General features: G+C 37.8%; 1 protein-coding gene across 3 annotated transcripts in view; it reads left to right on the forward strand.

The window, feature by feature from the left end:
• Window positions 1-12,070, forward strand: part of triqk (triple QxxK/R motif containing) — a 124,630-nt gene extending 112,560 nt beyond the window's left edge. For all 3 annotated transcript variants that reach the window (XM_069921921.1, XM_069921923.1, XM_069921922.1), the window contains one exon: window positions 10,442-12,070. In XM_069921921.1, coding sequence (XP_069778022.1) covers window positions 10,442-10,552 — 111 coding nt within the window. In that variant the 3' untranslated portion in view covers window positions 10,553-12,070. The remainder of the gene's footprint in view (window positions 1-10,441) is intronic.
• Window positions 12,071-12,291: the final 221 nt, after the last annotated feature.

Raw genomic sequence — 12,291 nt, forward strand, 5'->3', positions numbered from 1 at the left:
GAAGTAAGGGTGAAAAAAAATGAAAGAGAGAGCTTTGTTATATATGTTTAAAAAAAAGTTTTTTTTCCGGGGAGGGCTGGGGGGGAAGGGAGGAACCATCACTGCAAAATCAGTTGATGCTGCGAGTAATATCGCAATCCAAATGAAAAGGGGAGTTGTGGTTGCCCGGCAAGGGATAAGGGGAAACTCAGAGAGGGTGGGAACTTTTGGGGTTAAGGTATTTGTGGGTGTGGAACTACGGGGGTACTTTATGTCTTAAATGTGTTGCCGTACATTAAGTTTAATAAGAGAAAACTAAGAGATAAAAATGGGGAAAAGGGGGATGGAGGTGGTGAAGAGGTGGAAAAGAAATATAAGCAAGATTTAAGATGGTCATGTTGAACGATATGACTATAAACATTAATGGAATACATAACCAAATCAAAAGGAAGAGGCTACAAAATTTATTGAAGAAGGAAAAAATAGATATAACATTTGTTCAGGAAACACATCTAACTGAAGTGGAACATAACAAATTAAAGAGAGACTAGGTAGGACACATAGTGGCAGTACCTTATAATTCAAAAGCTAGAGGTGTACACATACTATTTAACAAAAATGTACCAATTAAAATAGAGAAGGAAATATTAGATCCGGCAGGGAGGTATGTAATGATAAAATGTCAGATATACTCAGAATTTTGGAATTTGCTCAATATATATGCGCCTAACAAGGAGGATCAAAAGTTTATGCAGGATATTTTTTTGAAGATTGCAGATACACAAGGAAATATATTGATATGAGTAGATTTTAACCTTAATTTGGACCCAATGTTGGATAAAACTGGACAAAAGACAAGTAATAAGAATAAAGTAGCCAAATTTATGGTTAAATCAATGCAGGAAATGAAATTTATGGATATATGGAGGAGGCAGCACCCAAGAGAGAAGGAATATTCATATTATTTGAGTAGGCACAAAACTTACTCAAAGATTGATATGTTTTTATTGTCAGCCCATATGCAAGGGAGAGTTAGGAAAACTGAGTATAAAGCTAGACTACTATCAAATCATTCACCCCTATTATTAGCAATAGAACTAGAGGACATCCCACCAAGAACATATAGATGGTGGTTAAACTCCATGCTACTTAAAGGCAGGAATTTAGGGAGTTTATTGAAAGCCAAATTAAAACATATTTTGAAATAAACAGAGGATCAATGAAAGATAAATTTATATTATGGGATGCAATAAAAGCCTTCATTAGAGGGCACATAATAAGTTATGTGACTAAGATGAAAAAGGATTACAATCGGGAAACAGAGCAGTTGGAAAGGGAGATAGTAAGTACAGAAAAGGAATAGTAAAAAGGGATGATATAACAAAAAGGAGAGAATTGGTGGACAAAAAAAATAAAGTACATTACATTACAAACTTACAAGGTGGAGAAGAACATAATGAAAACAAAGCAAAAGTATTACGAACTGGGAGAAAAAACACATGAAATATTAGCCTGGCAACTTAAAACAGAACAAGTTAAAAGAACAGTATTGGCATCAAGGAAAAGGGACAAACAAGTTACAGAGATTAATGAAAATTTTAAGGAATTTTATGAACAACTATACCAAACTGAGAACGAGGGAAAAGATGACAAAATAGAGGAATGTTCAGCTAAAATTGAACTGCCAAAATTGCAAGAGGAACAAAACAAACTAATAAAACCATTTGAAATAGAGGAAGTACAAGATATATTTAAAAAAGCTGCCGAACAATAAAACACCAGGAGAGGATGGATTTCCAATAGAATTTTATAAAACATTTAAAGATTTATTAATTCCTCCTCTCCTGGAAGTAATGAACCAGGTAGGAGAAACACAAAACTTGCCAGATTCCTGTAAGACAGCAATAATTACAGTAATACCAAAGACGGGGAAGGATCCATTAACACCAGCATCATATAGACCAATATCTCTACTCAGATTATAAGATAATAGCGAAATTATTAGCAAACAGATTGGCCAATTGTGTACCAAAAATAGTAAAACAAGATCAAACTGGATTTATTAAGAAAAGATGAACAGTGGATAACGTCTGTAAATTTATTAATCTAATTCATGCAGTTCAAGGAAATAAGAAACCAACAGTGGCTGTTGCTTTAGACGCAGATAAAGCTTTTACAGAGTAGAGTGGAACTACTTATTTAAAGTATTACAGAAATTCAGTCTACCAGAAAAATATATAAATTGGATTAAACCATTGTATAATGGACTGTTGGCGAAAGTAGCAGTAAATGGATATGTATCGAATCAATTTAAATTAAGTAGGTCAACTAGACAGGGATGTCCACTATCCCCCTCATTGTTCGCCTTAGCAATAGAACCTTTGGCAGAACTGATAAGAATAGAAAATAAAATAAAAAGGGATAAAAATAAAGGAGAAGGAGTATAAAATTAGTTTATTTGGTGACAACATTATAGTATACTTAACAGAACCAGAGATGTCAATAAAAGAGTTACATAAGAAATCGAAGGAATAGGGAGAAATATTGGGGTACAAGATCAACGCAAATAAAAGTGAAGTGATGCCAATGAGTAACGCAGATTATACAGAATTTTAAAAAGAATCACCATTTAAATGGCAAGCACAAGCAATCCGATACCTAGGGATTAGGTTAGATAATAATTTAAGCCACTTGTACAAACTAAATTATCAGCCACTAATAAAGAAATTGCACGAAGACTTAGAACATTGGAAAGAACTACCATTAACGTTGATAGGGAGGGTGAACTGCATTAAAATGAATGTTTTCTCCAGGATACAATACTTATATCAAAGGTTACCAATTCCCTAAACAGAATTTTTTTTTAAATGAACTATAAAGAGAACAATAGGAAATTCTTGTGGAAAGGGGAGAAACCAAGGGGTAGCGTTAGATAAATTAACAGAGAGGTATAATCAAGGTGGTTTGCAGTTACCAAATTTTAGAAATTGTTATAGAGCTGCCCAATTAAGGTATTTATCAGATTTTTACCAGACAAGGGAAAAATCAGACTGGACTAAGATAGAACTAGATAAAATAGACAAGAAGGTACCGGAACATATACTTTATAAGTGGGATGTTAAACTGGTGCAATATAAAAACTCACCAGTATTGCATCATTTACTTAAAACATGGAAGAAGATCCACTTAGAAAGAAAAAAAAGTACCAAATACCAAAATTATTGTTGATCCAAAATCCGCTAATCCCTTTTACAATAGATAACCTTTCTTTTAGAGAATGGGACAGAAAAGGAATCAAAAGAATAGAAAAATTTTTTTTGGGAAATAATTTATTAATGTTTGAACAGTTGAAGTACAAATATGGAATAACTCATATCATCAATTGAAAGCTTACTTAATGGATAAATTGGGAAACAACTTGTGATTACAGACATAATGATAATTAAAAGATTTATAACGAACATGTGTGTTAAGCTGCAAGATAAGGAGAATGATTAAATAAACTATAAACCTAAGCTGAAGTGTGAAAAGGATTTAAACATAAAGATAAAAAATGAAGTATGGGAAAAGTTATGTTCTGGAACTATGAAGAATACAATAAACACAAGGTTATGTATGATACCGTATAATTGGTTACACAGGGTATGCATTACTCCTCAAAATTTTTTAAAATGGGACTCAACATTATCAGACAGATGTTTTCGCTGTGAGAAGGAAATGAGAACAACATTACATGCAACTTGGACATGTGCGAAGGTGAATACGTTTTGGGAAGAACTAAATCAGATACTAAATAAAATTATAAAAAATAGCATACCAAAAAAACCAGAGATACTTATTTTAAATAACATAAGAAATAAAGAATTAGGCCTTAAATTGGACAAAGCACAAAAAAAAATTATGATAGCCTTAGCAGTTGCAAAAAATGTATAATGTCAACTTGGAAAATGGAAGAGAGCATGAGTATATAGCAATGGTACATGGAAATGAATAAATGTATTCCATTGCAAAAAAATAACATATAATTTAAAATATAAAGTCACAATGTTTGAACAAATTTGGGAACCATACATGGAACATATCAGAGAGAGCATGCCTAGGACCTCCATCCCCTAAAATGAAAATGATAAGAAGACAAAATGACTAGATTCAGTGTGTAACAAATAGATGATGCGTTTTTCTTGTTTATTTTCCTTTGTGTGAAGATATTGTGTTATGGTTTTATTGTATATGTTGAATACTAATGGGTTGGGGGATGGGTAGAGGGGAGGGAGGGAAAGGGGGAAAAAAGGGAGAAAAGGTCATTGTGTTAATTTCATGAGAAACGTTTGTACATATTTTGGTTGACATGATTCACAGCGTAAAAAATAAAACAATAATACAACATCTCTGTTCCACCCAGTGAGGACAGGAATGGGTCACATGGAGAATCTCTTGGTCAACTTGCTCCTTGTCCTGGTCAAAGTGACCATTGATGGTAAAAACACAATGTTGGAGAAACAGCTGGTTAAATAGTGACCTTTAGATTCAAGATTCAATTTATTGTCATGTAATAAAAGCAGTATCAGATCACACAAAATTGCTTTTTGTCTGCTGTAAGGCTGACAGATTTTCGAACTGCAGAAATTGCCTGAAGCACCTTTTACAGTCAGAGAAAGAGAAGCAAAAAAGAGATCACCCCCCCCCCCCCCAAGTCACCAAGCATCCATGGATTCATCTCCAGCACTTCCGCAGCCTCCAGAGCCACACAGAGTCCAGTCCAAACTATATAAAAACCGACTGCAAAAACTTTTATAAATATGTCAAGAGGAAAAGATTGGTGAAATCCAGAGTAGGTCCCTTGCAGTCGGAATCAGGGGAATATATAATGGGGAATAAGGAAATGGCAGACCAATTAAATTCTTACTTTAGTTCTGTTTTTACAAGAGAGGATACAAATAACCTCCCAAGGATGTTGGGAAACATAGAGACTAATGCAAGGGAGGAACTGAAAGAAATCAGTATCTCTAAGGACATGGTCTTGGGGAAATTGATGGGATTGAAGGCAGATAAATCCCAAGAGCCTGATAATCTACATCCTAGGGTACTTAAGGAAGTGGCCATTCAGATAGCAGATGCTTTAAGAATTATTTTCCAGAATTCGATAGACTCAGGATCAGTACCCATGGATTGGAGGGTAGCTAATGTTACCCCACTATTTAAAAAGGGGGGTAGAGAAAAAGCGGGGAATTATAGGCCGGTGAGCCTTACATCAGTAGTGGGCAAAATGATGGAATTAATTATGAAGGATGTAATAGTGGAGCATATGACTAGCAGAGAAGGATCCAGTGGGTGTGGTGTACCTGGACTTCCAAAAGGCCTTCGATAAGGTCCCGCATAAACGACTGGCTTCCAAAATCAAGGCTCATGGGATTGGGGGCAAAGTATTGATGTGGATTGAGAACTGGCTGGCAGGCAGAAGACAGAGAGTTGGGATAAAGGGCTCGTTTTCTGAGTGGCAGGCGGTGACCAGTGGGGTGCCACAGGGATCTGTACTGGGACCCCAGCTGTTCACAATTTACATTAATGATCTGGATGAGGGGATTGGATGTAATATCTCCAAATTTGCAGATGATACTAAGCTAGGAGGGGTTGTGTGCACGGAAGAGGGGGTCAGGAAGCTCCAGTGTGATTTGGATAAATTGAGGGACTGGGCAGATACATGGCAAATGCACTACAATGTGGATAAATGTGAGGTTATCCACTTTGGTAATACAAACCGGAGGGAAGATTACTATTTGAATGGCAATAGATTGGGAGATGGGGAAGTGCAGAGAGACCTAGGGGTACTTGAACACCAGTCTCTGAAGGCGAGCATGCAGTTACAGCAGTTGGTTAAAAAGGCAAATGGTATGTTGGCCTTCATATCAAGAGGGTTTGAGTATAGGAACAAGGATACCTTACTGCAGCTGTACAGGGCCTTGGTGAGACCCCACCTGGAGTATTGAGTGCAGTTTTGGTCACCTTATCTAAGGAAGGATGTTCTTGCAATGGAGGGAGTGCAGAGGCGATTTACCAGGCTAATACCTGGAATGGCAGGAATGACTTATGAGGAAAGATTGCGCAAATTGGGATTGTACTCGCTGGAGTTTAGAAGATTGAGAGGGGATCTCATAGAGACATATAAAATTCTGGCAGGACTAGACAGAATGGATGCAGATGGGATGTTTCCAATGACGGGAAAATCCAGAACCCGGGGCCATGGTTTGAGCATAATAGGCAAACCATTTAGGACCGAGATGAGGAGGAATTTCTTGACCCAGAGGGTGGTGAATCTGTGGAATTCATTGCCACAGAGGGCAGTAGAGGCAGGTTCATTAAATCTATTTAAGAGGGAATTGTATATATTTCTTCAGTATAAGGGTATTAAAGGTTACGGAGAGAAGGCGGGGATGGGGTACTGAACTTTATGATCAGCCATGATCTTGTTGAATGGCGGAACAGGCTCGAAGGGTCGAATGATCTACTCCTTCTCCTATCTTCTATGTTTTCTATGTTTCTATCACCAATCTGAGTTCCAGATCTGAAGCTCTAACACAATTAGGAACCCTTCAGTGCCCTTGGCATCCTTTCGCATTGCAGTTCCGATACCTGGTACCCCTTCAGCCAGTCTCGTACCAGTCTCTATAACTTCGCTGCCTGGTGTGAGTTCCTTGACCGCAGCCTTCAGCAGCCCACAGCCTGCATGGGTTCCTCTCCTTGAATCATCAGCAGGCCACCGTCTGTGAGTCCCTCAGCCGCACAACCCTTCACTAGTTTGCTGCCAAGGTCACCATCCTATGGGTCATCTCCTCTGCTTCTCCTTATCAGATGGGGGGTTGTCTATCTGTTTTCTGATGCCCTGTACCAGTCCTCTGCTTCTGCAGTCTGCAACCCTTCGAGGTTGCTGCCAATCTTGGGCACAGACCCCGTGGCCGCAGGAATTTTAAATAAAACCACTATCGACTCCTTTAACAGGCTTTTTAAAGCCTATACAGAGGTTATGACAGTTGGTCTGGGTGGTTGGACCCCTCGGGAGTGCTGTGTCTCCTCTTCTTGCTTTCTGTGTGCCCTCCCCAGCAGCAGCACTGCTGTTATAGCAGCTCTGGCCGCATTGGCATTTTCTCCAGGAAATATAGCAAAGATAAAGATTCATAACCAACATTTCAGGTCTTGAGTCCATCATCAAGGTATGACAAGTGTCGGAAGGCACCCAAACAAAATGGTAGAGGGGCAGGGGGAATGGGAGAGCATGGACCCAAAGGCAGGAGGTAATAGTTGGATAAGGGAAGGAGGGCACACCAGCAAGCAGGAGTGATGGCTCTGTGAATGGAGAGGTTATGGGGTAGAAAACCAGAGGAACGAAGGGAAAGGGAAGGGAGGGAAAACGTGGAGTAGGCTAGCAGAAATCGACGTTAATGCCATCTGGTTGGAGAGTGCCCAGACAGAAAATCATTCATAAGCCTAGGCAGTGGGCAATTGAGGATTCTGCCCAGACTGACTGCCTAGCCATCCCTCTTCCAGGGTTACATCCATGCATGTGTTTTTTTCTGGAGAAGGAACATGCAGTTTCTATATTACAATGGGGTATTTTCAGTGTTGGGTGGGCTCCACAAGGTCTTGAGTGCATTCTGGACAGTGATATCCATGTCCTGAGAACATTTCCACCACATACAACCCATTAATTTCTGAAGGTGCATGCAATTTTCACATCATCTTTTCCCTCCTCCACTCCTCTCTCTGCTCTGGGACTCTGGTTTCCATCTCCCTACAAATCTAGTTTAAACCCTCCAGAGCAGCACTATCAAACCTTCCCACAAGGATATTAGTCCCCCCTCCACTTCAGATGCAAACCGTCCTGTAAGAACAGGTTCCTCCTTCCTTGGAAGAGAGCCCAATGATCCAGAAATCTGAAGCCCTTCCTCCATGTGTTAAACTGCATTATCCTCCTATTTCTAACCTCACTAGGACGTGGCACAGGTAGCAATCCTGAGATCACAGGATCCATGTAGCAAGAGTCTGAAGAACGTGGAGGTCCTGTCCTTCAACCTAATGCCTAACTCCCTGAACTCTACTTGCAGGACCTCCTCACCTTGCCTACCCATATGGGTATAAGGGTATTAAAGACGATATGGTCAAACAATAATCATGGCTTTTATTAGCAGAAACTAACGGTGCAATAATGAAAGACAATGGGTGCATATACAGTTATATCCAAGGGGAGTGTCCTTAACAGTAGAGATATTGCACAGCCAATGTTAGTACAGCAAGGCTCGCCAGAGGGGAAACAGGCAGCTTGGCAGAGATTCACCACAACTTGTCATTGGTCTCTATATTGAGCACGACATCTGACTGCTTACTCTTCTTCCTGAGAATGCAGTAAACTTTTTTTTTAATCTATCTATTTATTTATTTATTTATCTATCTATTTATTTATTTATTTATTTATTTTATTGATGTGAGATATCTCAGACCCTGGCGCCAGGGAGGCAACATGCCATCCGCGATACTTGATCTCTTATCTGTCCTCATATCTGGAATCCCCTATCACTACAGCTCGCCTCTTCTGCTCCCTTCCCTGCTTAGCCATAGGATCAGACTCTGTGCCAGAGACCTGATCACCATGGATTGTCCCTGGTAGGCCTGTATGTCTAATGTAGAGTTGGGTCAAATTTTTGCATAATGGTCAGATCAAGGAGTGAGTACAAAACCAACACTGAAAAAGCCAGATAACGTACTGCATCAACTATATACATGTAAGAAACTCAGAGAGAAACTGGCATTGTGTATTTATAAATAACTTATTGAGTCATGTGCATATAATCGTTGTTGAAATCTTCAGGTTTCCTGAAGATTTTGGAATCTCCTAGAGATTATTATAGGTAGTACTTAATAGCTCCACAAGACTGGTTCAAAAATCTCCTCCTGATAAATCACATTTTACTGAAACAGTGGCATTGGGGCCTTGTATCTTTGAGCACATTAAGTGCATATAAGAAAATGTTATGTGCATGTATTGTCCTTTCAAAAGCAGAAATATTTAAATTCCTACATTTGCCTTATTTGTAAAGATGTAAAATTTGTAACACTTTTATTTTAATATTATTAATGTCCCAGATATGCAATGTGAAATTAAACTGATAATGATAATTTAATTTATGATGTACATATGCTCTGAAATTCTTACTTGCTCCAGCCAAACAGGTACTTTGCAAATAAAAACAGCGGTATACATTAAATTAATTAAAAAGAGGTCATAAATACAAAAGATAGATAATAAATGTTCACAGTTACATAGTGCAAGAAAAATAAAGTGGTGTTACAATAGAGCAGGTAGGCCTTTAACCGGAATAATTTCTGATTAGTGTAGTGAGAGGAGATTCAAGAACCTGACAGCTGTTGAAAAGAAACTGTACTTGAACCAAGAGTTGTTAACCTTCAGACCTCTGTACCTTCTTCCTGAAGGTAGCAGCGAGATGAGGTTAAGAGAACTGGTATGATCTGTTCAATTTTTTTTCCAGTTTAGGTTATGATAGTTGTTATTTTTGCTCAATTCTCCAGTTCTATTAACAATAAATTTGATGTTATATAAATACAGTATTTTACCATATGTTCCATCTCGTGGTGAACACTAACCATTAAAATAGAGTAAAACCCCTGGTATCCGGCACCTATGGGGATTGGTAGATGCCAGATAAGTGAATTTTCTGGTTGTTTGTGACTGTGTGTTGCACGATTGGAGAACTAACTGCGAGGTGCACCAATTTTAAACTTCTGTATTTTTTCCCTATTTATTTTTTGCCGGTTGTTTGAATTCCGGATAACAGGTTTTATTGTGTTCCCTCACAGTATAATCATGGTGCGTGGATATGAACAGCATGTTTCTGACGTTTCCCTTTGCAAATAATTGTTTTAGTCTAAATTGCTTTTAACATTTATCTGAATTTGGAAAACTGTATGTAGCATGAAATCTGTTTACATCCTAAACTGACAGATCAAAATAGGTATAATCTCGTTGCAAAGTACTAATGAAAATCCTAAAAAATTCTTATATTTCATTTGAAATATTGTGCTTTCTATTGTACCATGGGCAATAATTCCTTTCTTTACACAAAATTATGAATTACATAATTCATATTCACAAAGTTAAAATTATATGAAGTGGTTTTCAGAATAAACATGTGGAAATATGTCCATTTGCTTCAGTGGTATTTTCTTTGTGTAATTAATCTACCACAGCTTGTTACAGAGAGTTAAATAATACAGTAGAAACAATTTAATTCTTAACATTCAGAAATAATGTGTTCTTTTTCTGTTAGTTTCCCAAAAATATTCACTTAGATGAAACAAATTTTATTTGAAGAAATTGTGGATTGATCTGAGTAACAATTATACATGTTATGTTTGTTCAATAATAATGTTTATCTTTTCATTCTTTTGGTAGGATGTGACACTCATCATTGCGGCTATCTTGATTTTACTTGTGGCTGTTTATGGTTTCTTTTATCTGAAACTCACCACAGAAGTTGATCTTGATCCAAACCTGGACCAATAAATACTTAAACCAATGAAAAATATGCCTCTTCTGAAACATAAGTAAACAACTGGGATTTGCAAATGAATTTTGGACTACAAAGGAAGCATATATGTTTTTTTGGATTTCATTTACCAATCTTTACTTTTTTAAAAATTCAACAGATTTCCTGCTCTTTCAAATATTTCAGTTAGTACCTATTTTATTTCTGTGTGTTAGGTGCCACGAATGCCCCCAGTTCAATCAGGGAGCTATACTGACATGTTTAATGGCTTGCAGTTATTTTGCTGCAATGTACCACACTACTTCTAAGTTAAAGACAAGAAGAACCTCTTGTTGCTAAAAGTGCTGTAGTAAGAATGTGACCAGAGTTGATTACAGAATCTCATCGGATGCAGGAGAACGGGGATAAAATTTAGCTGGGATGAAAATTACCAAGCAAGGAAGGGAAAGGTTATTTTTAAAAGATAATAAATCTTAACATTGAGACCAAATTTATAAATAAGACATTTGTGTCTTGAGATGATCCTAACATGAGACCAAGCAATTGTACTGGAACGAGCCCATGTATAACAGTACCTCCACCATTTTGAAATGGGGATAGGCAAGTAAAGCAACTCCAGCTATTGATGAAATCAGAAATTTTGTCGTATGGGTTTTAAATTGGGAAACAATTAATGATTATGGGAATTACCTACTTTTAATTTATAAACATGAAATTATTGTAAAATCACTAGCATTATTTAGCATTAATTTTGATAAGAACATCAATGCTAAGATCAGCTGTAACTGTACATAGATACAGAGACTTGTTAAAACGGCAGCATTACAACGAATTAGTTAAATGTAGTTATGGGAAACGCTGTTTATCTTAAAAAATAATCTCTGAATGGATTTTTTATGACTCAATCTGCTAATAAATAAATGTAGTTTTAAAACTTTTTAATCTAAATATGCACTCTGACAGTCTGACAGTTGATGAAGAAAATGTGATGCCAGTAATGGTGAATTTATTTCTTTTTTATGCTTTGAAGTATGGTTGTCTCATTTTAATGTTAATGCAAAGGCAACTTTTTATTTGTCAATTAAGGATGTTTGTGTATGGTATATTGTAAAGCTTAATGTACTTTACTGAGCATACTCATTTGCCATGTAATTAATATGGGACATTACACAATTATCCTTCACGTACAAAACAGCATTAACAAACACATCATGTCACGACAACCAACGATGGCCAAATAGAACATTACATATTTGTTCATTCTTATTTTACTCTCCCTCAGTCATCTTTAAATCTATGGTTCTGTGGTGACGCACAAATCTGCCGCGACGAACGGCCCCGCTTGTTCCGCGCAGTCAGCAGGTCAGTTGCAGCACAGATGGTGACACTCTTCCATCTCTTCTGCTCCCCGACGGACGTTGGCATGCACGATTGCGTCAGCGTGACACAAGTGGCAGAGCATACTTGTGGTCCGACTGAACCACTGAAAAGCAAGCACGCAAAGTTTAAATAAACATTCTTGTTGTGACTTCAAAGCTCACAGTCTCTGTCTCCAGTCTACTCACTCACTCGCATTCAGCACACTACATTTGGTGACCTGCGACGAGTCTCCACGTTCTTCAGACTCTTGCTACATGGATCCTGCAGCAGTTGGCACCATAGCACTCAAGCTACCCATGTTCTGGACCAACCAGCCCTGCACCTGGTTGGGTCAGGCAGAGGGCCAGTTCCAGCTCAAGCAAATCTCCTCGGACTT

The sequence above is a fragment of the Narcine bancroftii genome, chromosome 2, assembly GCF_036971445.1.
Source record: "Narcine bancroftii isolate sNarBan1 chromosome 2, sNarBan1.hap1, whole genome shotgun sequence".
Classification (NCBI taxonomy): domain Eukaryota; kingdom Metazoa; phylum Chordata; class Chondrichthyes; order Torpediniformes; family Narcinidae; genus Narcine; species Narcine bancroftii.